We start from the raw sequence: 25,694 nt of genomic DNA, 5'->3' as shown, positions 1-25,694 counted from the left end.
GTGGAGAGGCCGATTAACGGTCCTGGGACGAAAAGGAAGGTTTCACAGAGGCCAAGATGGGTCGAATCTCATAGTACTTCTTTTCCAACTAACAAAGGGGCCACAAATTCGTAGTCAAATTCCTTGGCAACTTTGGAAAATTAAAGGCCTGTTAGCCTTATTAAGAGTTTAACAGTATTTGATTCCTTTAGAGTAGCTAAATATCCTCTTGTCTCCAGTGTTGTAATGTTGTAGCCATAAAGTATCTCCACACATAAGGCGATCTATGTGGATGCTTGATTTAAATGTTGCCCTGATGTAACACCTGATATAGGTTTTTTAGTAATTGCCCATTTAGATGGTTTCTCCCTAAGAACATGAACTATTTATCGTTATTATTTTTTTTTACATTACTAGTTAAATCAATCATGTTGAGGGGCGCCTGGGTGGCGCAGTCGGTTAAGCGTCCGACTTCAGCCAGGTCACGATCTCGCGGTCCGGGAGTTCGAGCCCCGCGCCAGGCTCTGGGCTGATGGCTCAGAGCCTGGAGCCTGCTTCCGATTCTGTGTCTCCCTCTCTCTCTGCCCCTCCCCCGTTCATGCTCTGTCTCTCTCTGTCCCAAAAATAAATAAACGTTGAAAAAAAAAATTAAAAAATAAATAAATAAATAAATCATGTTGACATTAGAAATCTCTCCCAGAAATGATGTAAATAAAAATTGCCCAAGAGGACCTTGGCCTTCACCTTCTATCAGACAAGTTCTTATTAGCTAGACAGGGCTCAGAAAACAGAAGGCGACTGAGACAGATGCAGGTGGGTTAGGCATCTCACTTAGGTACAGGACTTTATCGAGTTTATTTAAAGAGGTAAATTTCTCTAGCACACTGTTCCTTGAGGCCTCGGTAAAGAATTCCCAGAGAGTTCACGTAGAGTAAAAACAAAACAAAACAAAACAAAAACAAACCCACAACCAAAACAAAAATGTGCTTATTTCTGTTTGGTCACCTGCCACGCCCACCCTTCAGACTCTCAAATCCTTAGCAGAAGGCGCTGCACCTTGGGCAGCTGTACGCAACGTAAGCTTTCCCCAGCCTGCCCATCCCCGTCACGCAGAGTACATCCGGGACGCTGACGGGGCGTGGCTGGGAGGCGGAGTCTAGAAGGAAAGTCCAGGCTCCGCCCACCCGGCGGCGCCCACAGCCTTGCATGCCCGCCACGCCCGGCAGAGGTCGCAGGCTCAGCAAACAGGTTTGTTACTTGGCGAGCGCCTGTCCAGTTGCGATCTTAGTTCTCGCGATAGAAAGCGCAAAGCCTGCCGGGAGGGATGCGCGGCCGTCTGTAGGTTTGCCCAAAATGGCAGCCCTGGAGGAGGAATTCACGTTGTCTACGGTACCCTTGGGTGCCGGGCCTAACGGACTCCTAGGTGTGGAGCAGAGCGACAAAACAGACCAGTTTCTAGTGACGCACGGCGGCAGGACCGTCATCCTCTATAAGGTGAGGGCGATGTGATCGGAGAGCCCCCGCTGAGGTCTTGCCCCTTTCTGTTCACTGAGCTAGAGCCGCAGGTTTCTCACGGCTTCAGAAAGAGATCGCCGAGAAGCTTGTTGGAGAGCTGGCTTGGCCCCCCCCGGGACGCTGAGTGAGGTCTAGAATAGGATTCGGCTGTTTTCCTGGAGAGAGAGGCATATTTCGGAGTTGCAAGTGGCGGAGCGTCTAAGTGCACGTGGGCTATACTCAGAAACGAAAAGAAAACCTGTGCTTTCGCTTCGCATCTCTCCGACAGGGCCTTAACATCCCCTCCTGGGATTTCTGTCACCCCAGCTGCCCGCAGAAGGTTGAACAGAGATTGGGCGGGAGAGCATGATTGGCAGCATGGGAACAGTGTTTGTGTCCATACCCTTCTTCCCTCTCTTTGGGGAAAAGAGATGTGTGGATTGTTTTATTGTTTATTTGTTTCCTTGGTAGCTTGATGGAATTTTGATTCCGAGTAAGCTGTCTCTTGCCAACTCCCGTGTTGTAAATAAATCCTGGAGTTGAGTCCTGAACAGGCTCTATACGTCCCACCCCCTTTTCATCCTCGCTCTCGGCTCACCACACGTTCTACGTTGTGCTTTTAGTGGTCTCATAGAAAGTAATTGTTTTATTTGGGCTGCTGAACATAGTTTCACGTGTCTTTAAGAAGCTGGCTGTCTACTTGGAAGTTTGGGGAACAGATTCTCAACATTCCTTTTTTTTTCTTAAGTTTATTTTTATTTATTTTAAGAGAGAAAGAACAAGCGAGTGAGGGGCAGAGAGAGAGGGAGACAGAATCCCAAGGAGGCTGCCTGCTGACCAGCACAGAGCCGAATATTGGGTTCGAACTCACGAACCATGACCTCACAACCAGACCCAAAATCAAGAGTCAGAAGCTTAACTGACTGAGCCACCCAGGTGCCCCTTGACTCCTCTGATGACACTGTTGGTTTTTACCTTGGCTGTCTAGTGGACTTAAAATTTTGTAGTTCCTGCGTAGGAATACAGTGGCTGATTGAAACTGACATGATCGGGACTGTCCCTACTCAGTTTCCCATGCCTCTGTTCAAATGCACAGTGGAATCCATTTTTTAAATGTACTGTTCACTAAATAGTGTTGTTTATTTACATTTTCATTTTAGAAACTTAGTCATATTTTCATTTAAATTACTTTTTGAAAATTTTTTATGTTTTTTAATTGTAGTAAAATACACATAAAATTCATCCCGGGGTGCCTGGGTGGCTGAGTTGGTTAAGCCTCCGACTCTTGATCTCACTCAGCTCAGGTCTTGATCTCCGGGTTGTGAGTTCAAGCCCCACGTTGGGCTCCATGCTGGGCATGGAGCCTACTTAAAAAAAAAGCTTAGATCTTAACCATTTTTTGATCATACAGCTCAGGGTATTTAGTACATTTACGTTGTTGTGCAGTCATCACCCCCCTCCACCTCCCAAACTCTTTTCATCTTACAAAACTGAAACTCCACCATTAAACAGTAAATCTCTATTCTCCCAGCCCCTGAAAACCACCATTCTACTTTCTGTCTTAAGTGGAATCATACACTGTCTTTTGTGACTACTTACTTTTTTAATTTAGGAAGTTTGTTAAATGCTATTATGTTAATGATTTCTTCCTTTGTCTTGATTGTAAATTTAATTGCTTATAATATCTGAAATTGACCTTTTGAATATTGTATGTTAATTTTACTAGGTGTCTGATCAGAAACCCTTGGGGAGCTGGTCTGTGAAACAAGGCCAAATTATAACGTGTCCAGCTGTGTGCAACTTTCAAACTGGAGAGTTTATTGTTGTACATGACAATAAGGTGAGTTTTAAAACTACTTATATAATAATATATACAGCACAAGTGTTGATTTATTAACTGTGTAAATGAAAACTGTTAGGTGTAAATGAAAACTGGAATGCTTTCTTAACTTGTATGTTTTGATTTAAGGTTTTGAGAATATGGAATACTGAAGATGTAAACCTGGATAAAGTATTTAAAGCTACAGTAAGTCTGAATTTTCTGACTTTTTAAAAAAAGTGTTTGTTTTTCAAGTTTATGTATTTATTTTGAGAGAGAAAGAGAGAGACAGAGCACAAGCAGATGAGGGGGAGAGAGAAGGAAAGAGAGGATCCCAGGCAGGCTGCGCACCATCAGTGCAGAGCCCGATGTGAGTCTCGAACTCCCTGTGAGATCGTGATGGGAGCAGAGATCAACAGTTGGACACCCACCTGACTGGGCCACCTAGATGCCCCAAATGTTCATTTACTTTTGAGAGGGAGGGAGGGAGGGGTAGAGAGAGGAGGACAGAGGATAGGAAATGGGCTCTGCACTGACAGCAGCAAGCCCGATGTGGGGCTTGAACTCAAGCCGCCAGATCAGATCTGAGCTGAAGTCAGACACTCAACCCGCTGAGCCACCCAGGTGTCCCGGAATTTTCTAACGTTTTTAATGTAGTAGATCGTTTCTCTTCATGCATCTGTGAAAGTGAGCATAAAGGTTACATTAGCTTTCATTCTAATTATCTTATAGTGTATCTTGGTAACACATCTTAGTTCACGAGTTAATGTTAGAAAATATAAACTTTTTTATTCCATGAGATTAAGAATTTAAATAATTCCTGGGGCACCTGGGTGGCTCAGCCGGTTAAGTGTCCCAACTTCGGCTCAGGTCATGATCTCATGATTCATGAGTTCAAGCCCCGTGTCGGGCTCTGTGCTGTCCAGCTCAGAGCCTGGAGCCTGCTTCGGATTCTGTGTCTCCCTCTCTCTCTGCCTCTCCACTGCTCGCTTGCTCTCTTTCTCTCTCTCTCAAGAATAAATAATTAAAAAAAATTTTTTTTTAAATAATTCTTGAATAAGTTTACAGTTAATTTCCACGAGTTCAGGTGTTTATGGTATGTCTCTTGTGAGAACTTACCATGCCCTTTCTTAAAATAAGTAGAACACGTCCTGCTACTTTGATGCAATATATATGTGTGTGTGTGTGTGTGTGTGTGTGTGTGTGTGTGTGTACATATATATATATGTATGTATATATATATACATACATATATATATATGTACACACACATACACACATGTATTGTTTTTTCAATGTTTATTTTTGAGAGAGAGAGAGAGGGAGACACAGAATCCAAAGCAGACACCAGGCTCTGAGCTGTCAGCACAGAGCCCCACACGGGGCTTGAACCCATGAACTGTGAGAGCATGACCTGAGCTGAAGTTGGACACTCAACTGACCGAGCCACCCACGCGCCTATATATATATATTTACATACATACTGAGAGAGAGAATCCCAAGCAATCTCCACTATCAGCGCAGAGCCCGATGCAGGGTTTGAACTCACGAACTGTGAGATCATGATCTGAGCTGAAATCAAGAGCTGGGCGCTTAACTGACTGAGCCACCCAGGCGTCCCTGCATTATGTATTTTAAGAGTGGCTCAGAATGCAATAAAAATAACCATGAGGAACTGTGCATTTTCTAGTGATGACCTAAAGTATGTTAATTAACTTTTTCTTACAAATTGAGAGTCTCAAATTAGGGTAACCTTGAAAGTTCCTTCCAGTTCTTTCTATCCATCTATTTATCTATCTATTTATTTATTTATTTATTTTTACTTTTTACTTTTTATTTATTTTAGTGGAGAGCGCTAGTGGGGACAGGGCAGAGAGAGAGTCCCAAGCAGGCTTCACACTATTGCAGAGCCCAACACAGGGCTCAGTCTCATGAACCATGAGATCATGACCTGAGCCGAAATCAAGAGTTGGACACTTAACTGACTGAGCCAACCCAGGCGCCCCAAAGTTCCTTCCGGTTCTAGATGTCTAACTCTTAGGGTACCTGGGTGGCTCAATCGACTGAGCTTCCCATGATCTCACAGTCATGGGATCCAGTCCAGCATCGTGCTCCGTGCTGCGTGTGGAGCCTGCTTAAGATTCTCTCAGTCCCTCTCCCCCTTTCTCTGCCCCCCTCCCCCCACTCTGCATGTGCTATGAATAAACAAAGATGTCTAATTCTAAGTATAATTGGCAAATTTTAAACATTTTTAAAATGTTTATTATTTTTGAGAGAGAGACTGAATGTGAGTGGAGGAGGTGCGGAGAGAGGGAGACACAGAATCTGAAGCAGGCTCCAGGCTCTGAGCTGTCAGCACAGAGCCCGACGAGGGGCTTGAATTCACAGAACTGTGAGATCAGGACCTGGGCCAAAGTTGGAGGAGTAAGCAACTGAGCCACTTAGGAGCCCCTAATTGGCAAGTTGTAGACGTGGCTTATAATGGAGCTGGTTCAGATATAATGGCATTTATCACTTGGAACCTTGAAACTTCTGGCTAGCTAACTATGTTGTCTCTCGGCCTCCGTCTTTTCATTTACCCTGCGGTAACATGATCTTGATTTTTACAGTGGGGTTAACTTATTTTCTTGGGTTTACAGGCTGTAGTTGTAAGTATGGCATCAGTCTTTGTCTTGCACCACAACTGCTTAAATCTAATTAGTGGCTTTATTTATACCTCTTCCACCTTCAGTTTTTAGAAAGCTAGGTTGTACCTGACCTCCAGTACTCACAATGAAAGGATAAACCAAAAATGCATAGAAATGCAAAAAAATACTTAAGGGGGAGAGCAGGGGACCGAGTACACAGAATAGGAGTAAAAGGCTTCTGTGTGGGGGTGCCTGGGTGGTTCAGTCGGTGGAGCATCCTATTCTTCATTTCCGCGCAGGTCATAATTTTGCAGTTCGTGAGATCGCGCCCCGAGTCAGGCTCTATGCTGACAGTGTGGAGCCTGCTTGGGATGCTCTCTCTCCCTCCCTCTCAGCCTTTAAACCTATTGCTTGCACTCTAAATAAATAAGTAAATAAATAAACTTTATAAAGAAAAGGCTTCTATGTATATTTATGTTGTACATTTGACTTTGGAACCATACAAAGCTGAATCAAAATGAAGACAAATCAGTTCTTAAAAATAAGCTTTCTATAAACATCCTTATTTTATTAGGTGACAATTGTTTTAGAATAAAAATTAATGCATTCTTATGTTTTTCAAGTTGTCAGCTGAGATCTATAGGATACATTCAATACAAGGGACAGAACCCTTAGTGCTATTCAAGGAAGGTGCTGTTCGTGGTTTAGAGGCCTTGCTTGCAGAGCCCCAGCAGAAAATTGAAACTGTTCTCTCTGATGATGAAGTGATTAAGTAAGTTCCAATACTTGTAAGTGAATTTTTACCAAAATAATGGACTCTGCATGTTTTTTGACATTCTTTGCCTTGGTTATAAACATAACAAACCTTAATCAAAAACCATGTATGTGCTGTTGGCCAAATTAGCATCCTCCAGAAGCCTTGAGAGTGTTAGGCGATTGAGGAAACTGCAGGGACATACGAATCCTGTTCTAATGACAGAGAACTGGATAGTCAATTATTTGAATATGAAGTGGGTAACTCCAGGAGACCAAAATCTCTGTTTTCTGTCCTATTGCCCTGACTGCCAAGGTTGGAACCCTTACCCCTGAGCAAAAGTAGTTTGTTGTTAGTAAAATCATGATAGTGCTTTGAGCCCTCTGCTGTCCCAAATTCTGGAATAAAACTGGAAAAATGACTCACTCAAATGATAGAAGGAAATCCCCTCCAGTCCCCATTATTTTATCACATTTCCTGTTTAGTGAACTTGCTCCCTGTCCAGGTCTACTTGATGCAAGCTAAGTTCCTGAAAGTCAAGGCGAAGGCTTGTACTGAGTGAACAGTGTGGACAGTGACTATGTGTATCTTGGACTATGTGTATCTTGTTGAATGCTCCTAATGTGTGGAGGAAAGTGGAGGAAATCCCTCGGAAAAGGGACGTAGGTGGAGGACCTGTGTTCTAATGGCCACTTTGCCAGACTCTGGCTGTGTGTGGCCTTGCCTAGAAGCCCGTCACCCCCAACCCCCGGCCCACTGTCCTTCTGCGGCTCGAGGAAGGCACATGAGCGCCTCATGTTTTCCTCAGAGCATGGGTCCCAAAAGTGACTGAAAAGGGAGAGGAGGTGAGTCAGATAAGGTTAATAACACTGCACAATGTCCCACAGCCACCCCTTTGGAGCTTTACAATTCACATTGTCTTCCTTTTTTTTTTGTTAAATTTTTTTTTTAACGTTTATTTATTTTTGAGACAGAGAGAGACAGAGCATGAACGGGGGTGGGGCAGAGAGAGAGGGAGACACAGAATCAGAAGCAGGCTCCAGGCTCTGAGCCATCAGCCCAGAGCCCGACGCGGGGCTTGAACTCACGGACCGCGAGATCGTGACCTGAGTTGAAGTCGGACGCTTAACCGACTGAGCCACCCAGGCGCCCCTCACATTGTCTTTCAAAGCTCCGGGAACTTGCATTTAATCCAGAGATGCATTTGACAGAGAAATGCCTACTGATTCCCTGTCGTATATGTATCTTGAAACACCGAATCAAATGTTCTCTGGTGTCTCTCTGGCTCTAAAAAATATTGAAGATAAGGTATCCTCTTAAATTTAGTTTGATGGGTTTCTCTCAGCTGGTGATTTGATGTTTTATAATTTTTCTGTTTTTCAGGTGGACAAAGGTTTTCATGGTATTTAGGCATCCTGTCTTAATCTTTATTACTGAAAAAGTAAGTGACCGCTCTAATTCCTGGCCTGTTTTGTGACATTTCAAATTCACCTATATTATTTTTAAAACTAAAATCGGGCATTAGTATTTCTCTCAGATGTGTGTGTGTGTGTGTGTGTGTGTATTTTTAAATGCTAAAAAACCTATTAGTTACAAGGAAATACATTTTAGAATACGTTTAAATGGATAAGAGGTTTTTAAGCACTCGTTGAAGTAATTAGAGTGACAGTTGGCTTTAACATTTAGGTACAGTTGGTTGAAATGGAAATATTTTTAAATAAACCCTTTTTTTGTGTGCAGCATGGAAATCACTTTGCTTACATACAAACATTTAGCTCTCGCACCTTAAGCAAATACACACTCTTCCATGGACAAGAAGAAAAATCTGTCATACAGAATTTTACTGCATCTGTGGATCGGAAATTCATCTCTCTGATGTCATTAAGTAAGTATTTTTCTTTGAACTTTCAGAGATAGTAAATAAAGGGATATCACAGGATGGTGGTTTTTTGGAGTTTGAGTCTTAGGTTTTTGCAGTTGTCTATTGTAACACTTCCCTTCACGTGCTTCCTTACAAGCATTTATGCCCTCACTTTTTGCACTTTGTCATGTGTGGTCACGCATTAAGTCAGTATTTCTCGGCAGGTACCTTTTATTTTTTATTTATTTATTTCTTTATTATTTTAATTTTTTTAATGTTTATTCATTTCTGAGAGAGAGACAGAGCATGAGCAGGGGAGGGGCAGAGAGAGAGGGAGACACAGAATCTGAAGCAGGCTCCAGGCTCTGAGCTGTCAGCACAGAGTCTGACATGGGGCTTGTCCTCATGAACCATGATTTCGTGACCTGAGCCGAAGTCGGAAGCTTAACCGACCGAGCCACCCAGGCGGCCCATCGGCAGGTACCTTTTATATCTTAAAATTTATCATAAGCAATAAATAGTAATAATATAATACCAATAAAGAAGGAAAAATCACTATCGTGATAAAGTCAGGTTGTTTGATATTGTAAATAGTGACCCATAAATTAAGAGGGTTTTTTTTGTTTTGTTTTTTTAATATTTATTTTTGGGAGAGTGCAGGCAGGGGAGGGGCAGAGAGAGGGGGACAGGATCCAAAGCAGGCTCTGCACTGACAGACTGTCCGCAGCGAGCCTGATGTGGGGCTCCAACCCACGAACCGCGAGATCATGACCTGAGCTGAAGCCAGACGCTCAGCAGACTGAGCCACTCAGGCACCCCTAAGGTTGGTACTGAGTGGCTCCGGTAGTCCTCTTGTTTAGCCTTAAGGTATAGTTTGCCCTTCTTTGAACAGTGGTGGAGGCAGATGGGTTAAAGGAGACTAACAAAGCATTCGTGGCCTCTGCCAGCCAGCATTTTATAGATTTGTTAATGCCTTGGAGTTTAGCTGTATGTAATGGTCTAAAGTATAATCCGATTGTATGTGACTAGGAGAAAGAAGAGTGCCTGTGTGGGATTCTCATCCTCCTGCTCTTTATGGCTCCTCTTGAAGTTGTTTTGAGAAAAGGGAGAAAGAAACAAAAGCAGCATTTTCATATTACCACAATTAAAAACCTGTGAAGTTTTTTAATGTGCAAATGTTTGCAATGGCTATTAAGAAAAAGATTCCTATCATATCTAGAAGATCTTTGGAATGCACTTAATGCCTTTGCTCAAGAAGGACTGGTTTTCTTATGGTTTCACTTATATACTTACTGGTGTTGTTCTGTTTTGTTTTTTTAAGTCGGCTCCATGCCCAACATGAGGCTTGAACTCACAACCCTGCGACTAGGAGTTGCATGCTTGGGCACCTGGGTGGCTCAATTGGTTAAGTGTCTGATGCTAGCTCGGGTCATGATCTCCTAGTTTGTGACTTTGAGTCTCACTTTGGGTTTTCTGCTATCAGCACAGAGCCCGCTTTGGATCCTTTGTCCCCCTCTCTCTGCCCCTCCCTGCATGTGCTCTCTTTCTCTCTCTCTCAAACATTAAAAACAAAACAAAAAAAAAAGTTGCATGCTGTACTGACTGAGCCAGCTAGGCACCCCAGATATACTTACGATTAAATGAAAGCTTGTGAGTTAATGAATGAACATAGGAATAAGGGAATCTGAACCAAAGAGCCCTAAAATCCTTGTGTTATTCAGCTAGAACCACGTGAAATTGCCCAACTTCAATTGACATACAAAAAACGGCCACTTCATACAGTTTTCAGGGTGATGGAGTAACAAAAAATGTCATGTGCAGACCCGAATGCTAATTAATCTTAAATGTGAGATACATCCTCTTGGTGACTAGATTGTCTGTATTCCTGACAGTTCCTTCTCATATTTTAAGTTCGTACTAGTATCTGCAGTTTGTAATTCTTACCTGTTGTGACGATTTTTTTTTTTTTTTTTTTGAGAGCAAGTGAGCAGGGGAAGGGCAGGGGGGAGAGAGAAAGAATCATAAGCAGGCTCCACACCCAGCTCAATTTTAGGTTTGTAGTGCAGTGCGTTCTTTAAGGGAAAGCAAAGAGCAGTGTGATTGTTAACTTTATTTTTCTGATTATATCTTCTATCAAATTGGTACAACTTACAAATAACCTGGTACCTTTAGCTCTGAAAGATCTAGAACTGTCCTTTAACTGATAATGAGCAACAAATGCTTGTTCCCAACAGGCTCTGATGGGTGTGTATATGAAACCTTGATACCAATACATCCGAGGGACCCAGACGAAAATCAGAGGGTAGTCAGATCGCTATTGCTCAAGACTGTGGTGGCCGGTAATGCTCAAAGTGGTGTTGCACTCACCGTCCTGGATCAGGATCATGTAGCAGTCCTAGGACCGCCGCTGCCAGCTTCCAAGGGTGACTGGATGTGATCAATTAAGAAGTCCTTTGGGTTTTTCCTTCAACGTGTGCCTCTTTTTCTTCTTTTTCTTTTGTATTTATTACCACCCATTCATTTTCTTTATCATCGTACTCAAATTATTTTTGTAGCTTCCTAACTCTTCTTGAATAGGTCTTTGATTTTATCTTAACGTTAATCTTTTTCTTCCCCCCAGGTTATTTATTTATTTATTTATTTTGGTCATCTCTATGCCCCACGTGGGGCTGAAACTCAGCGACCCTGAGATTAAGGGTCACATACTTTCCTGAGACAACCAGGTGCTTCATCTTTTTAAAAAACATTTCCTTATATCATTACCTTGCTCATGACTAATGTCTTAAAGAAATAAAAACTGCAAATATCTGTACCAGCCCATGGGCGTTTGATCATTGGTAAGCCTTACAGTAGAGAATTAAATTCATAGCCTGGTGGCATTTCAGCAGAATGGAAGTCCACACGACCTGGATGACTTGAAATTCAGGGTCTACTAGAATGCTTTTCCATCGGTGACTTCAGAGCATGATTTTCATTTGCACCTCCCCTAGCCCCCAAACACCCCTCCACACAACACAGACTTGAAGTCTATCACGAAGAACACATTTGTTCCTGACCAGTGCTAGATTGGGATCTCTTAGGCAACACTATAAAACTCAAGAGTCTTTTGTTTGGTATTCAGGTCTCTTACAGTCTAGACCTCACCCACCTTTTCCGGTCTCTTTTCCCAGTTGCAGAGCAAAAACCCTTTGATTTATTCAGTCCAGGCTTCCTATTGACTGTACGCGTCATCTGCCTGTGCTCTCATCTGCCTGTGCTCGTCTGTGGTTCTTTGTTTCTCCTGCTTATTGAGATAGAAGCTACTAGATACAGCGTAGCTATCCTGGGCCAGGCATTTTACTTGTGTTATCGCTTTGCATTATTTAATCTTCCAACAGTGCCAGGAGAGAAGGTAGTTACTAATAGCATTCCTGTTTTACAGACCAGGAAACAAGTGTTAGAGGATTCAGTAGAGCGGGGATTCAGTCCAAGCAGATTGCCTCTTCGGTCACGGACCTTACTTTTCTCAAGTCCTGGCGCCCCGCCACTTTACCGCCCTGTGCTGTTCCTCTCCCCCACCATCATCCCTCTTTCTGGTTCTGCTCTACCCCCCGAAACCTGGTAACCACCGTTAGAGCTTCCATCGTCTCTTTCCAGAGGGTTTTTATATGCATGCAAGCAAATACTACTGCTTATTTTTTTTCCTCTTCTTTTTCCATGAATGGTAGCATACCATACATGCTGCTGTGCACCTTGTTTATTCACTTACCTGAGAGATCAAAGAGCCCTTTCCATATTAACATTTGTCATTATTATTACTGTTAGTATTATTAGCTTTCTTTTATTAGAACAGTTTAAGGTTCACAGTAAAATTGAGGGGAAGATACATAGATCTCCCATATGCCCCCTGCCCTCACACATGTCCACTTGTCATGAGATCTCATTTCCTTGAATTTCTGTGGTACTCACTGTCTTTGTGACTTCTTTTTATACTGAATGAAGCAAGACTTGTGTGTTTAGCTGTGACTCTCCCCAGTCTCCCCACTTCCCCCTGCCCTCAGCATCACACATTTACATGTGGCACGACGTCTGAATTTGTATATCTTATTTTACAGAATGCCTTTCCATATGGAACACGAAATTTCAAACACTACAGACTTCCAGAGAGTTACCACAGGGGACCAGCGGTCAAGTAAGTTTTTGTCCTTGACTCTTTTTTCAAATTTAGTACTTTTGTGCATGATAAATGCACTGTAAAGGAAGAGACTTCCGATCTAAATAATTTGGCAGTTTTTGTTTTGAGAGAAAGTGCGTGTGAGCCCACGTGAGCCGGGGGCAGAGGGAGAGTGAGAGAGAGAATCTTAAGCAGGCTCCATGTTGAGCGTGGAGATCAGTCCCAAGACCCTGGATTCATGACTCGAGCTGATTCGTGGTTCAACTGACTGAACCACCCAGGCGTCCCTATTTGGCAATTTTCGATTAAAATAAATTAAGAAATATTTTTTTATCTGCAAGAGTATACTTGTTTGGTTATTTGAATTTTCTTTTATGTTTGTTACTTTCAAAACACTAAATTTGGGGTAATTTTAGATCAAGGGAGAATAATTAGTAAATAAAACAACTTTTGTTTTTAGCTGCTCTTTGGTTTGACCTTTTTACTTTTGTATTGTTTTTTTATATTTTGTTTTTATTTTTTAAGTATTTTCTGTATCTGGTGTGGGGCTTGAACTCACGGCTTTGAGACCAAGCAGGAGTCACATGCTCTACCGACTCAGCCAACCAGGCACCCCTGCCTTTGTATTTTGAACCATGTGCCAGGGCTGTTACTTTTTTAACAAATTAGTCTTTTAGATATATATTAAACATTCTTGTGGAGTTACACAAGAATTATTAAAGAATTAAAATTTAGACCAACCAAACTGTAAACTTCCTGAGGCCGGGGGTCCTTGTCTGTTTTGTTACCCATTTTATCTTCAGTGTCTAGCAGAGGTGCTCAGTAAACATTGGTGGTTTAGTGAATGCGAATACAATGCAAATAAAGGTAATACAGCTTTACTGATAATTGTAATTAGAGGATAAAGAGACTAAATTTCTCAGCATACAATATAATTCTAATTTATAGGGGTGCCTGGGTGGTTTAGTTGGGCATCTGACTTTGGCCCAGGTCATGATCTCATGGTTCATGAATTCATCAGCCTTGCTGCTCTCAGCGTGGAGCCTGTTTCACATCTTCTGTTCCCCTCTCTCTTTGCTCCTCCCCTTTTCATACCCCCTCTCTCTCTCTCAAAAATGAATAAACATTTAAAAAAATTGTAATTTATACTTACAACAGAGTTAACCATTCACAATTCTGCTCTAACATATGATTTCCATGTTTCTTTAAGCTTTTTGTTCATATATCTTATTTATACTATTTTAATAATTGGAATCCTAAGATAGAAACAATGTTAAATTCTGCTTTTTTCTTTTTTTTTTTTTAATTTTAATTTTATTTTACAATTTACATCCAAATTAGCATATAGTGCAACAATGATTTGCGGAGTAAATTCCTTGGTGCCCCTTACCCATTTAGCCCATCCTCCCTCCCAGAACCCCTCCATTAACTCTCAATTGGTTCTCCATATTTATGAGTTTTTTCTGTTTTGTCTCCCTCCCTGTTTTTATATTATTTTTGTTTCCCTTCCCCTATGTTCATCTGTTTTGTCTCTTAGAGTCCTCATATGAGCGAAGTCATAGGAGATTTCTTTCTCTAATTTTGCTTAGCATAATACCCTCTAGTTCTGTCCACATAGTTGCAAATGGCAAGATTTCATTCTTTTTGATTGCCGAGTAATACTCCCATTGTATATATACACCACATCTTCTTTGCCCATTCATCCATCGATGGACATTTGGGCTCTTTCCATACTTTGGCTGTTGTCGATAGCGCTGCTATAAACATTGGGGTGCATGTGTCCCTTCAAAATAGCACACCTGTATCCCTTGGATAAATACCTGGTAGCGCAATTGCTGGGTCGTAGGGTAGTTCTGTTTTTAGTTTTTTGAGGGCCCTCCATACTGTTTTCCAGAGTGGCTGCACCAGCTTGCATTCCCATCTGCTTTTTTCATCTAGCACATCATTAACTGAGTGTCCTGTTAAGTAGCCTTGGTAATCATTACATTAATAGCTTTAGAATAGTGGCAATACTATTTTTAAATAATTATTTTAAATGCATACAGTGATCAGATTTTTAAGAGTTGAGAGTATCCTTTAAATTATGCTTCATTCAGGGGCGCCTGGGTGGCTCAGTCGGTTAAGTGCCCGACTTTGGCTCAGGTCATGATCTCATGGTTCATGAGTTCAAGCCCCACATCAGGCTCTGCGCTGACAGTTCAGAGCCTGGTGCCTGCTTCAGATCCTGTGTCTCCCTCTCTCTCTGCCCCTTCCCTGTTTGTGCTTGTCTCTCTCTCTCTCTCTCTCTCGAAAATAAATAAACATTAAATTGTGCTTCATTCAGTCGTGGGTAGAAATAAGAGCTGTGTAAGCCTACCCAGTTAATAAGTTGTACATGTGAGGTTATTCTGGAAAGTTGTTTAACTTTATCCTGTTGTTTTTTGTTAAGATTACTTAACACTAAGTTATTGTTGTAAGTGTGATTCAGATCTTAGAAAAAAATTGCTTACATTTTCTGTGACATTTTTTGTAGCTCTGGTATTTTGGGGAAAATTTATTTATGCTACATGGAAAATTTCTTACTGTGATTCCATACAAGTGTGAAGTATCTTCATTAGCAGGTGCTCTTGGAAAACTCAAGCATAGTCAAGATCCAGGTAGGAGGCCACCCCTTTTTTTAAAGTAACCTCTGTGCCTAATGTGGGGCTCGAACTCATGACCCCAAGATCAAGAGTCGCATGCTGTACCAACTGAGCCAGCCAGGCACCCCAGGAACTTCTCTTTTTTTCTTATTAATGTAAACCATTTTATTAACTTCCAGGGTGATGTAGATTTCTACAGCCATCAGTTTACAGAGCCTGTTTTTGATGTTGCAATTTGCCACTGTTCATTGAAATTTCCTTGGCCCAGGTATCTACCTTGGGAGCAGTCTATCCTGCAGGTACTGGTGTAGGCTGAAGAGCTACACTGTTTTGAACACCAGTGTTCTGACATTAGGGGCATTGGAAGAGTCCCCCAGGCAAAATCACTAATTGCTTTATCCTCTCGTGTTTCCCAGTGATCTCATCTGTTGGCTTAATGTTGCTGGGCACATACCCTTTTACGGTATTGTGACTTACTGATGTGGGGTTATCAGTAGGATTCAGTGGTCTTTAAAGCATCTCTTGAATTGTGCATGAATGGTTGTCGTTTGGCTAAACACCAATAGGTCAAAAATTTTCAGAAATTGTATGCTTTGTGTTTTCTTAGGCACTCACACTGTGCCTCATTTTGTAAACTGGGAAGCATCTCGAGGATATGGATTTGGATCCCAGAACTCAGAGCAGTCGAAGAGAATTGTAAGTTTGGTAGTTGAAATAGAAATGTTAGTGCAGGGTGGGTAGAGATTACTTAAAAATAAGATCTTAAAAAAAGAAAAAAAAAGTTCTCCAAAAATGTTAGTGCAAATATTTTAAAAAAAGAGAGGAAAAAAAAAGTTGGGATTATTTTAATAATTCACATCTGTACAACTCTTACGGCTTTGATCTTCATGACGGCAATTTGAATCGTGAACCCAGTACCCAGTAACCTGACAGCCTTTATCCAAAATGTCAGGTGTAGTTGAGTAGTTAATTTTTATGGGCATATGTGTATGTCTAAGACACAGGTGTGAAAATGGACAGTTTGCAATTAGTAATAATACCTTGTTGAGTATAGCGAGTTTTGTGTGTGTGTTTAAAAAACAAAAACCTTAAAGGTATTTAAATTACTCTAAATAAACCCATTCTTCACTATAACGAAGCTATAATATTTTGAAAAGCTTGTGATGAGAGCATTAGGGGTGCAATTCTAGTGTCTTTAGGACATTTTATATTCTTCTAAATATACGTTGGATCTTTTGTACTGTTTTGAGATCCTAATCAATTTACTTAATTCCAGTTAAGGAGAAGGAAAATTGAAGTGAATGTGCCGCCTCCAGCATTCGAACAACTTTTATCAACAATAAAGGTAAATAAAATACTAGAAATATGAAAAATCGAGGCACCTGGGTGACTCAGTCGGTTAAGCGTCCGACTTTGGCTCAGGTCATGATCTCACCGTTTGTGAGTTCGAGCCCCGCCTCGGGTTCTGTGCTGACGGCTCAGAGCCTGGAGCCTGTTTCAGATTCTGTGTTTCCCTGTCTCTTTCTGTCCCTCCCCTGCTTGCGCTCCGTCTCTTTGTCTCTCTCTCTCTCTCTCTCTCTCTCTGTCTCTCTCTCAAAAATAAACATTAAAATAATTAAAAAAAAAAAAGAAATATGAAAAATCAACCGAAGTGGTAAAAGAAATCCCATCTGCTTTCCATTCTAATTTTTCTGATCATGGTTTAATATCTGCAGCTAACATATGTATAGTGTCTTCAGGTTGTCAGAGCTACCTAATACTTTGGCTTATTTGACTCTTACTGACCATTTTGTGAGAGGGAGGTGGCCTCATCAGGATCTCTTTCCTTTGCGTTGAATACACTTGTCACTTTGCCTCTTAAAAAATTTGATCTCTAAACCCTGGAATTAATTTCTGTTTTGGTTTGGTCTTTGTGTAGCATATCATATCAACTCCCAGTTTCACAGGAATGCATGAATGTTGTTAAGTGATTTGAGAAAATGTTGAGCTAGGAACTTTTGACTTCAGAGTGATGTTTGTTTCCTGTACTAGACTGAAGTCTGTTACTTCCACCCTTTCAGAAAGGTTCAGAAAAAGACATTGAAGTAGAACTATGTAAATTTCTGGCTGTGAAGCGGACACCTGACTTTCATACTATTGTTGGGGACATAGTATTAGAACTTCTGGGACGACATACAACAGAGCCATCATTTTACCCCCGGAACTCTCTGATGCAACTTATCCAGACACACGTGCTTTCTTATAGGTAAGTGTTTCTGTGTACCACGCTTTGTGTCTGTAACTCTTTTGACCTTGCTTTTTACAGTTCTAGTATTCATACTCTGAAAAAGCTTATACGTTATTTGCAGTTGAGATCTTTCTTGCTATACAAAAGTGGTTCATGGTGTTTTGTCTCAGCTTGTGCCCCGGCCTGATGGAGGCGGCCTTGGAAAAGACAGATGTGCAGATGTTACAGCTGTGTCTACAGCAGTTCCCCGACATTCCTGAATCGATCACCTGCGCTTGCTTAAAAATTTTCTTGAGGTAAGTTAGAAGCTGATGGTCCTTTTTCTCCACTGCATCTTTACTCTCTTACAGTCCTTGATTTCTAAAACTTCAGATGCTTACAGAATGAACATTTTTCTAGTTCATGCAGCGATGAATTAATTTCTCACTTTCAATTAACATGATAGCATTAGTGATGACAGTCTTCAAGAAACAGAAATCAATATGGAATCAGTTTCTGACTGTAGTGATCCTGTGCAAGAGAAAATGGACGAGCAAACGGAAATTCTTCAAAACGGTTTCAATGCTGACGAACAAAACTGTGATAGCTGTGATCGGAAGTTAAACCAAAAGCCTCAGGACGCAGCCGAGGAGACCACCTCGTGCCCTGTGGTACCGAAGAGAGCGGCACTGCTGTATCCTTTGAAACCCTCTCCCCCGTATTGTCTCTTTCCACAGATACAGGCGAGTGCCAGGCGGTAACCCGGGAATAAGTAGATCATTTCAGGTGCTTTTTGTTTTCTTCGGTTTTTTTTCAGTTTCTGCCTGAATGTGGAATACATTCAGTGCTAGATTCAAATAACTTACTTAAACCTGTTTTAAGAAGGCGTATGAAAGCAGAAGTTCTATCAATTCTAAAAATTAGTCTTCTGAATAAATACCAGTTAGATGAGTGAAGTATTCCAGGTGACCTGTCGTGATGAGGAGAAAGTTCAGTGATCGAGCTCTTTCAGAAAAGTGAAACTTTCATATAAATTTAGAAAAGATCTCATTGAGGCAGGGAGTTACTCATAATTCCGGTAGAAAAGCCTTCATTTGTTGAAACAAGGTTTTCCTTTAGTCCTGAGTAGAAATGCAATTCTTCATTCAGCTTATAGCGAAATGTTTCTTCTGCCGCACTTGAAAGACATCCCAGCACAACATGTCACTGTAAGTGTTTGTAGACATCCTATGGAATTTTATATTCTATACATTTCACTGCTCAACTGACCGACTTTAGGGCATTTGAAAGGTGATCAATGAAGTCTCCTTCATGTGAATAAGAGGTTTCCCAGCCCCCACGGTGAAAAACTGTGCCAAGGAGACGAGTGATTTTTGGTGGGCAGATCTTGGCATGCTTGGTGCCAAGCCTGAAGGCCAAGTTGATCCATCTGCATTAAAAACAGGTGCCTGGCCGGCTCGCTCTCAGTGGAGCATATGACACTTGATCTTAGGGTTGTGAGTATGAGCCCGTGTTGGGCGTAGAGCTTACTTTTAAACAAACAAATATTTAAAAAAAAAAAAAGTAGAAACTAAAAAGAATTGCCCAGAGATGGATTCTCTCTTTTCTGCTTATTGTTTACTAACAGCATAAGCTTCCCAGCTACCCCTCCCCAACCAGATGAACTCCCCATTGATAGCAAAGACTGTTTTATTCTTCTTATGTCCCCAGATGTCTAGCATATTTGTCTGCTGTATAATTAAATTCAGTAGCTTCTTAAAATTCTTCAGTCTCTTTGTTAGCTTTATAGAGAGAGAAAATTTTTCTATCAAAGTGATAAATTGTCCTTTTTCTTCCTACCCAGCTATTTCTCCAGTATTTGTATTTCCTTTATCTGAAGTGTAGTGAAAATGCTACTATGACTCTTCCTGGACTGCACCCTCCAACCTTGAACCAAGTAAGATCATCTTTTTAAAAAAATTTTTTTAACTTTTTAGTTTTATTTTAATTCCAGTAGAGCTGACATACAGTGTTATATCAATTGCACGTGCACAGTATAGCGATTGAACAGTTCCAGGCATTACTGAGTGCTCATCATAATCAGTGAACGCTCATTATTTCCCTTCACCTATTTCCCCCATTCTCCCCACCCATCTCCACTCTAGTAACCAACAGTCTGTACTCTACAGTAAGAGTCTGTTTTTTTGGTTTGTCTCTTTTTTTCTTTGTTCACTTGTGTTGTAAATTCCGTATATGAGTGAAATCATGTGGTATTTGTCTTTCTCTGACTGATTGCACTTGGCATAATACACTCCAGCTCCATCCGTGTTATTGCAAATAGCAACTTTCCGGGTATTTTTTTTGTAATGTTTATTTATTTATGAGTGGGGCAGCAGCAGCAAGTGGGGTAGAGGTGGAGAGAGAGAGAGAGAGAGAGAGAGAGAGAGAGAGAGAGAGAGAATATCCCAAGGCGGCTCCGCACTGTCAGCACAGAGCCGGATGCAGGGCTTGATCTCACAAGCCGTGACATCATGACCTGAGCTGAGATCAAGAGTCAGATAGTCAACTGACCGAGCCACCCAGGTGCCCCTTGAGTTCATTCGTTTTTAATGCTGAGTGATATTCCATTATACATACACACACACACACACACACACACACACACACACACACACACCTTCCCCACATCTTCTTTATCCATTTATATATCGATGGACACTTACACTGCTTTTATAATTTGGCTATTGTAAATAATGCCACGGTAAACATAGGGGTGAGATCATCTTTTTAACTTTTTAACTCGATCTGGTGCTAGGAAAAGTCTGTAAGAACAAAATAATGTTACATATAATAGTGTCAGAACTTGGAATTCGGTAACTGATTTCTCTTTGTCTCCTAGTCCATATGAATTTCCTCTCTCACCCTGTATACAAACCACTGGAGTGAGAGGTGGGGAGGATCTCTCAATTTGGGGTCAAAATTCTGTGCTAAAGAACTTAAATACATCTTAAATTCTTGCTATTGTGACCCTTTTCAAGAATTTCCTTATCTCTTTGGGAGATGGTGTAAGTGTCCAAAAATCTTTAAGAATAAGAGAATTAAGATTAATGGAAAAAAAATGTTTTCAGAGAATCTCTTTAAATACAGTATTTATTTGAGAAGCAGTTTAAAACATTAAAAAGTTTATTGTTGCTAGTAACGCATGGCTGGCTCAGTCCATAGAGTGTGCAACTCTCAATCTTAGGGTTGTGCGTGTGAGCCCCATGTTGGGTATAGAAATTCCTGAAAAAAAAATATTGTGGTTTAAGAATATGTTATCCTAATTAAGCAGTTCAAACACTAAATTTGACTACTTTCATTCAAAAAAAAATTTTGGGGGGCGCCTGGGTGGCGCAGTCGGTTAAGCGTCTGGCTTCAGCCAGGTCACGATCTCGCGGTCCATGAGTTCGAGCCCCGCGTCAGGCTCTGGGCTGATGGCTCGGAGCCTGGAGCCTGTTTCCGATTCTGTGTCTCCCTCTCTCTCTGCCCCTCCCCCGTTCATGCTCTGTCTCTCTCTGTCCCAAAAATAAATAAATAAATAAATGAATAAATAAATAAATAAAAAATTTTTTTAATGTTTATTTATGTCTGAGACAGAGCATGAGTGGCAGAGGGGCAGAGAGAGAGGGAGACACAGAATCTGAAGCAGGCTCCAGGCTCTGAGCTGTCAGCATAGAGCCCGACTCGGGACTTGAACTCACAAACCGTGAGATCATGACCTGAGCCGAAGTCGGTCGCTCAACCGACTGAGCCACCCAGGCACCCCTACTTTCGTTTTTTTTTTTTTTAGTAAAATTTTATTAAGTAATTTTTATTTTTTTTTAATTTTTTAAAATGTTTTTATTTATCTTTGAGAGAGAGAAAAACTGAACTGAACGCAAGTGGGGAAGGGGCAGAGAGAGAGGGAGACCCAGAATCCGAAGCAGGCTCCAGGCTCCGAGCTGTCAGCACAGAACCCCACATAGGGCTCAAACCCACAAACCATGAGATCGTGACCTGAGCCAAAGTGGGATGTTTAACCACCTGAGCCACCCAAGTGCCCCTAAGAAGTTAATTTTTGGAGCTAAAAACTCCAACATTATCAGCGGTTGCTTCTCCACTCCCCTTGTCCGTCTTAGGGATAACCAATATTAAGAGTTTCTTTTGGGGCACCTGTATGGCTCAGGTGGTGGAGCGTGCATTTCTCATTCTCAGGGTTGTGAGTTCGAGCTCCGTGTTGGGTGAAGAGATGAAGTTAACTTAAAAAAGTCTCTTTTATGTCTGGGAATTTTCTTTCTATACCCTAACTTATCTTCCTCTTGTTTTTCTAACAGAAATTAGGTCATAATATGCATGCTATTTGCAATTTGCTTTTTTATTCAGCCCTGAGTTTTAGACATTTTCTGGACCAAACATCTGCCTCATTTCTCTTCTTCTTTTTTTTTTTTTCTTTTAATTCAATTAAAAATTTTCTTAAGTAATCTCTACACCCAGCATGAGACTCAAACTCAGACTCCGATATGAAGAATTGCATACTGTGCTGACTGAGCCAGCCAGGCGCTCCCTGCCTCATTCTTTTTAATCGCTGCATACTATTTCATTTTATGGAGAATCTTAATTTATGTCAGTCCCCTGTTGATTTGCATTAAGTTGTTTACAGTTTTTTTATTATTGTAAACCTTCAGCGAACATCTTTACACAGATACTCTTTTTTTAATTATTTTTTTAAATATTTATTTTGAGAGAGAGATTGTGAGCAAGCATAGAAGAGACAGAGAGATTGAGTCCCAAACAGGCTCCACTGTGACACTGAAACTCACAAACCCTAAGATCATGACCTGAGCCACAATCAAGAGTCGGCTGCTTAACTGGTTGACCCACCCGGGCGCCCCCCCCCCCTTTCTTTTTCTCAAGTAATTTCTGTATCCAATCTGGAGCTCAAACTCAAAACCCTAAGATCAAGAGTCACATGCCCTACTGGCTGAAGCAGCCAGGTGCCCCTACACAGATATTCTAGTATGATTATAAAGGAACACCTGTGGAGTAAATTCCCAGGAGTGAAATTACTGGATAAAGGGTACATGCATTTTTTTTTTTTAGGTGTTTGTTTGTTTTAAATAATTTCTCCCCCTCCCCTTTTTTTTCCGTATTAAGTAATCTCTACACCTGGCATTGAGCTCACAACTCGGAGATCAAGAGTCCTATGCTCTAATGACTGAGCCACCCAGATGCCCTGCATTTTTAGTTTCCAAAATGCCAGTACCTTTCTGAAGGGTTGTGACCATCTTTTCTTGTCTGTTTACATTTCCTTTCGTGAACTGCCAGGTTGGCTTCTTTGTCCAGTTTTCAATTGCTTTTTCTGTGTTTTTCGTTTTGGCTTATAAAGAATTCTTTGTGTATTAGGAAATTGTCTTTTTCTATGGAGTGTATTATAAGTACTTTCTTCCTATCACTTGTCTTTTTACTTTTTTCAGTGTAATTTTTGCGATAGATAAGTTTCTGATTTTATTTTAAAGTTTTAATTTTTAAAATTATTAAGCTTTTCCTTTTTGGCTTCGTTATGGCTAGGTCATGCTTGAGGCCCTTTCAACTCAGAGAATATAAAAATAGAAATAGTCACCCTTTCTTAGTACATTCATGGTTTCCTTTTCTGTGTTTAATTCCTTGATTCATATAAAAAAATTTATTTTGGTGTAAGGAGTTTCATAGGGAATGAACCTTCCCTTCTTCACCCAAATGGTGGATGAGTTTCCTTAATGCTTTTTCATGACAAGTGATATTGCATGTTAACTGTAGCCCATCTGAAGGTGTCAAACTATGTAGAATACTTTAATAAATGTATAGCGATTGTATTTTAGTTCATGGTAGTTCATCTTTGACACACCACATCCTATTCTTGGGGCATAGGGTATATTTCAGAGTAGGAGATGAGTGGGTTGTTTTTTGTAACTGTCAATAATTTTTTTTAAGATTGTATTTTTAAGTAATCTCTATATCCAATGTGGGGCTCGAACCCACAACCCTGAGGTCGAGTCCCCATGCTCCACAGACCAGACCAGGCCAGCCAGGTGCCCTGATTACAAAAAAATTTGTAATAAAAACCATGTACTGGGGCGCCTGGGTGGCGCAGTCGGTTAAGCGTCCGACTTCAGCCAGGTCGCGATCTCGCGGTCGGTGAGTTCGAGCCCCGCGTCGGGCTCTGGGCTGATGGCTCAGAGCCTGGAGCCTGTTTCCGATTCTGTGTCTCCCTCTCTCTCTGCCCCTCCCCCATTCATACTCTGTGTCTCTCTGTTCCAAAAATAAATAAACATTGAAAAAAAATTAAAAAAAAAAAAAAAATAAAAACCATGTACTAACTCTCCCTTGGATTAAATGTCACTCTGGCTTTCTTTTTACAGATTATTGCTGTGAAAAAGACTGAGTTATACTTGTAAAATAACAAGTGTAAAGCAAGGAAGACCATTTTTATATTGTTTAGAAATTCGTCCATTTCTAAACTTAAATGCTTAGATTTTTGTAAACAAGACTAACTTTTCTTATAACTGTTTGATATAATTCTGGACTTTCTAAAATGAATTAACCTAAAATTAAATTTAAAATCTTAACTTTCCTTTTCCTGTTTATCCTCAGATTATGGATTGGATATGCCTCCTTCTGGATGCTAACTTTACCGTTGTGGTAATGATACCAGAAGCAAAAAGACTACTGTTAAGTCTTTATAAGTTTGTGAAATCCCAGGTGTGTGATTATTTGATACATGCTGAATTCCTTTTGTACCCGAGTGTCACTTACATTATAATTTATTCTTAACATTTTTGAATTGGCATAGTTATAAGTAATCGTGGAGGATTTGTTTGTGTGTGGAAGTTATGGTAAAAGTTACTTTGAAACTTTTTTCTTTAGATATGCATTTGCTCCGAGCTCAACAAGATTGAAGTAAGTTTTCGTGAGCTGCAAAAACTAAATCAAGAAAAGAATAATAGGGAATTATATTCAATCGAAGTACTGGAACTCTTCTGATACTACCGATTCTCCTTCATAGATGTTTTATGAAGCTCTTTTATGTGAATTCTTCCTGCTCATCCAGGCAAGAGATGTGTTTTGTTTGTAACTGTCTCCGTGACCAGAGAAATGAGTCCTCTAGTACCTGGACCATCACTGTTGCATTCTTCTGGGTTGGAACATAGGTTTCATGTGAACCTATTTTAGTTTATGGACATTGGTGAGGAGAGGTTCTGAAACTTTTTTTAAATATGTAACTGAGCTGATTTTAAGTAAACTTATTTGTGTATTGATAAAAATCTAATTTCTTACCATGTGTTTTGGTTAGTTCTTCTTTTAGTAAAAAAAAAAATAATAATAAATAATAATAATCGTAAAAATCACCACTGAAACAGTGATTCTAAGAAGAATGTAGTTTTATCAGAGTCTGAAGCTGTCCTAGCTCATCCGTGCTTGTGGGGGACCGAAGAAGTCGGTCCCATAAGCAGGTGCAGAAAGGTCTGTACAGGCATGTGCCTGTCTTCTGCCAGTTTCTCCTGTCCTTTATCGACTTCTGCTTACCTTCTTTATATGCCTAGGGGTTGAACAGTACCTCCCTCTATTTATTGTCCCTCAGATCATCTTCATGATGAGTAGGTAATTTAGGTTTTTATATTACTAAATAGTAGAAAAGTCTGTTCTGAAAATAGCTTTATAGGTTAGTTGACCATAGAATTTCCCATTTTAACTCTTTGGATTTAGGACAGATGAGGGGTTTTATGTAGATGAAATGGATGCTTTTGTTTCTTGGAGATAAACTCAGGATTTATCTTTGTTAAAAATGAAATCATTCGGGGCGCCTGGGCGGCTCAGTCGGTTGGGCATCCGGCTTTGGCTCAGGTCATGATCTCGCAGTTTGTGAGTTCGAGCCCCACGTTGGGCTCTGTGTGGACAGCTCAGAGCTTGGAGCCTGCTTAGGATTCTGCACCTCCCTGTCTCTCTGCTCCTCCTCCTCTCTCTCTCTCTCCAAATTAAACATTAAAGAAAAATTAAAAAAAAAAAAAATGAAATCATTCTTTCAGGTGATGAATTAAGATCCCTGTAAATAACTTGGAACATTTCTGAGCAATGAAATCTCTGTTGAGTAAATCATATTGAAACCTGTTTTAACTTGAAGAGTTACAATATGTGAAAAACAATTC

At 40.7% G+C, this 25,694-nt stretch overlaps 1 protein-coding gene across 3 annotated transcripts; it reads left to right on the top strand.

The window, feature by feature from the left end:
* Positions 1-1,277: 1,277 nt before the first annotated feature.
* On the top strand, positions 1,278-24,829 carry NOL11 (nucleolar protein 11). 3 transcript variants are annotated; one of them, XM_040452146.1, is made up of 18 exons: positions 1,278-1,473; positions 3,200-3,313; positions 3,443-3,499; positions 6,543-6,691; positions 8,057-8,114; positions 8,414-8,558; positions 10,769-10,957; positions 12,629-12,705; positions 15,200-15,323; positions 15,916-16,004; positions 16,585-16,653; positions 17,369-17,553; positions 17,706-17,831; positions 18,041-18,208; positions 18,644-18,722; positions 19,358-19,450; positions 24,142-24,249; positions 24,415-24,829. In XM_040452146.1, exons 1-18 carry the CDS (start codon positions 1,333-1,335, stop codon positions 24,529-24,531), a joined length of 2,088 nt encoding a protein of 695 aa, XP_040308080.1. In that variant the 5' UTR covers positions 1,278-1,332; the 3' UTR covers positions 24,532-24,829. The 3 variants fall into 3 exon arrangements, with proteins under 3 accessions (XP_040308080.1, XP_040308079.1, XP_040308081.1); XM_040452145.1 differs by having other exon boundaries at positions 17,981-18,208; XM_040452147.1 differs by lacking the exons at positions 1,278-1,473; positions 3,200-3,313; positions 6,543-6,691 and having other exon boundaries at positions 3,446-3,499; positions 17,981-18,208.
* Positions 24,830-25,694: the final 865 nt, after the last annotated feature.

This window comes from Herpailurus yagouaroundi, unplaced genomic scaffold (genome assembly GCF_014898765.1).
Source record: "Herpailurus yagouaroundi ecotype Mexico unplaced genomic scaffold, PumYag 206, whole genome shotgun sequence".
In the NCBI taxonomy this organism is placed as follows: domain Eukaryota; kingdom Metazoa; phylum Chordata; class Mammalia; order Carnivora; family Felidae; genus Herpailurus; species Herpailurus yagouaroundi.
Note: the sequence above shows the minus strand (reverse complement) of the source record. Positions and strands in the feature narration are given on the sequence as shown.

What these genes read in the sequence shown, in the direction of transcription:
- NOL11 (XM_040452145.1), top strand. Translation starts at nt 1,333, where the DNA reads ATGGCAGCCCTGGAGGAGGAATTCACGTTGTCTACGGTACCCTTGGGT. An exon ending in TGCTTAAAAATTTTCTTGAG is followed by an intron (nt 17,832 to 17,980) that starts GTAAGTTAGAAG and finishes TTAACATGATAG; the next exon opens with CATTAGTGATGACAGTCTTC. An exon ending in ATAAGTTTGTGAAATCCCAG is followed by an intron (nt 24,250 to 24,414) that starts GTGTGTGATTAT and finishes TTTTTTCTTTAG; the next exon opens with ATATGCATTTGCTCCGAGCT.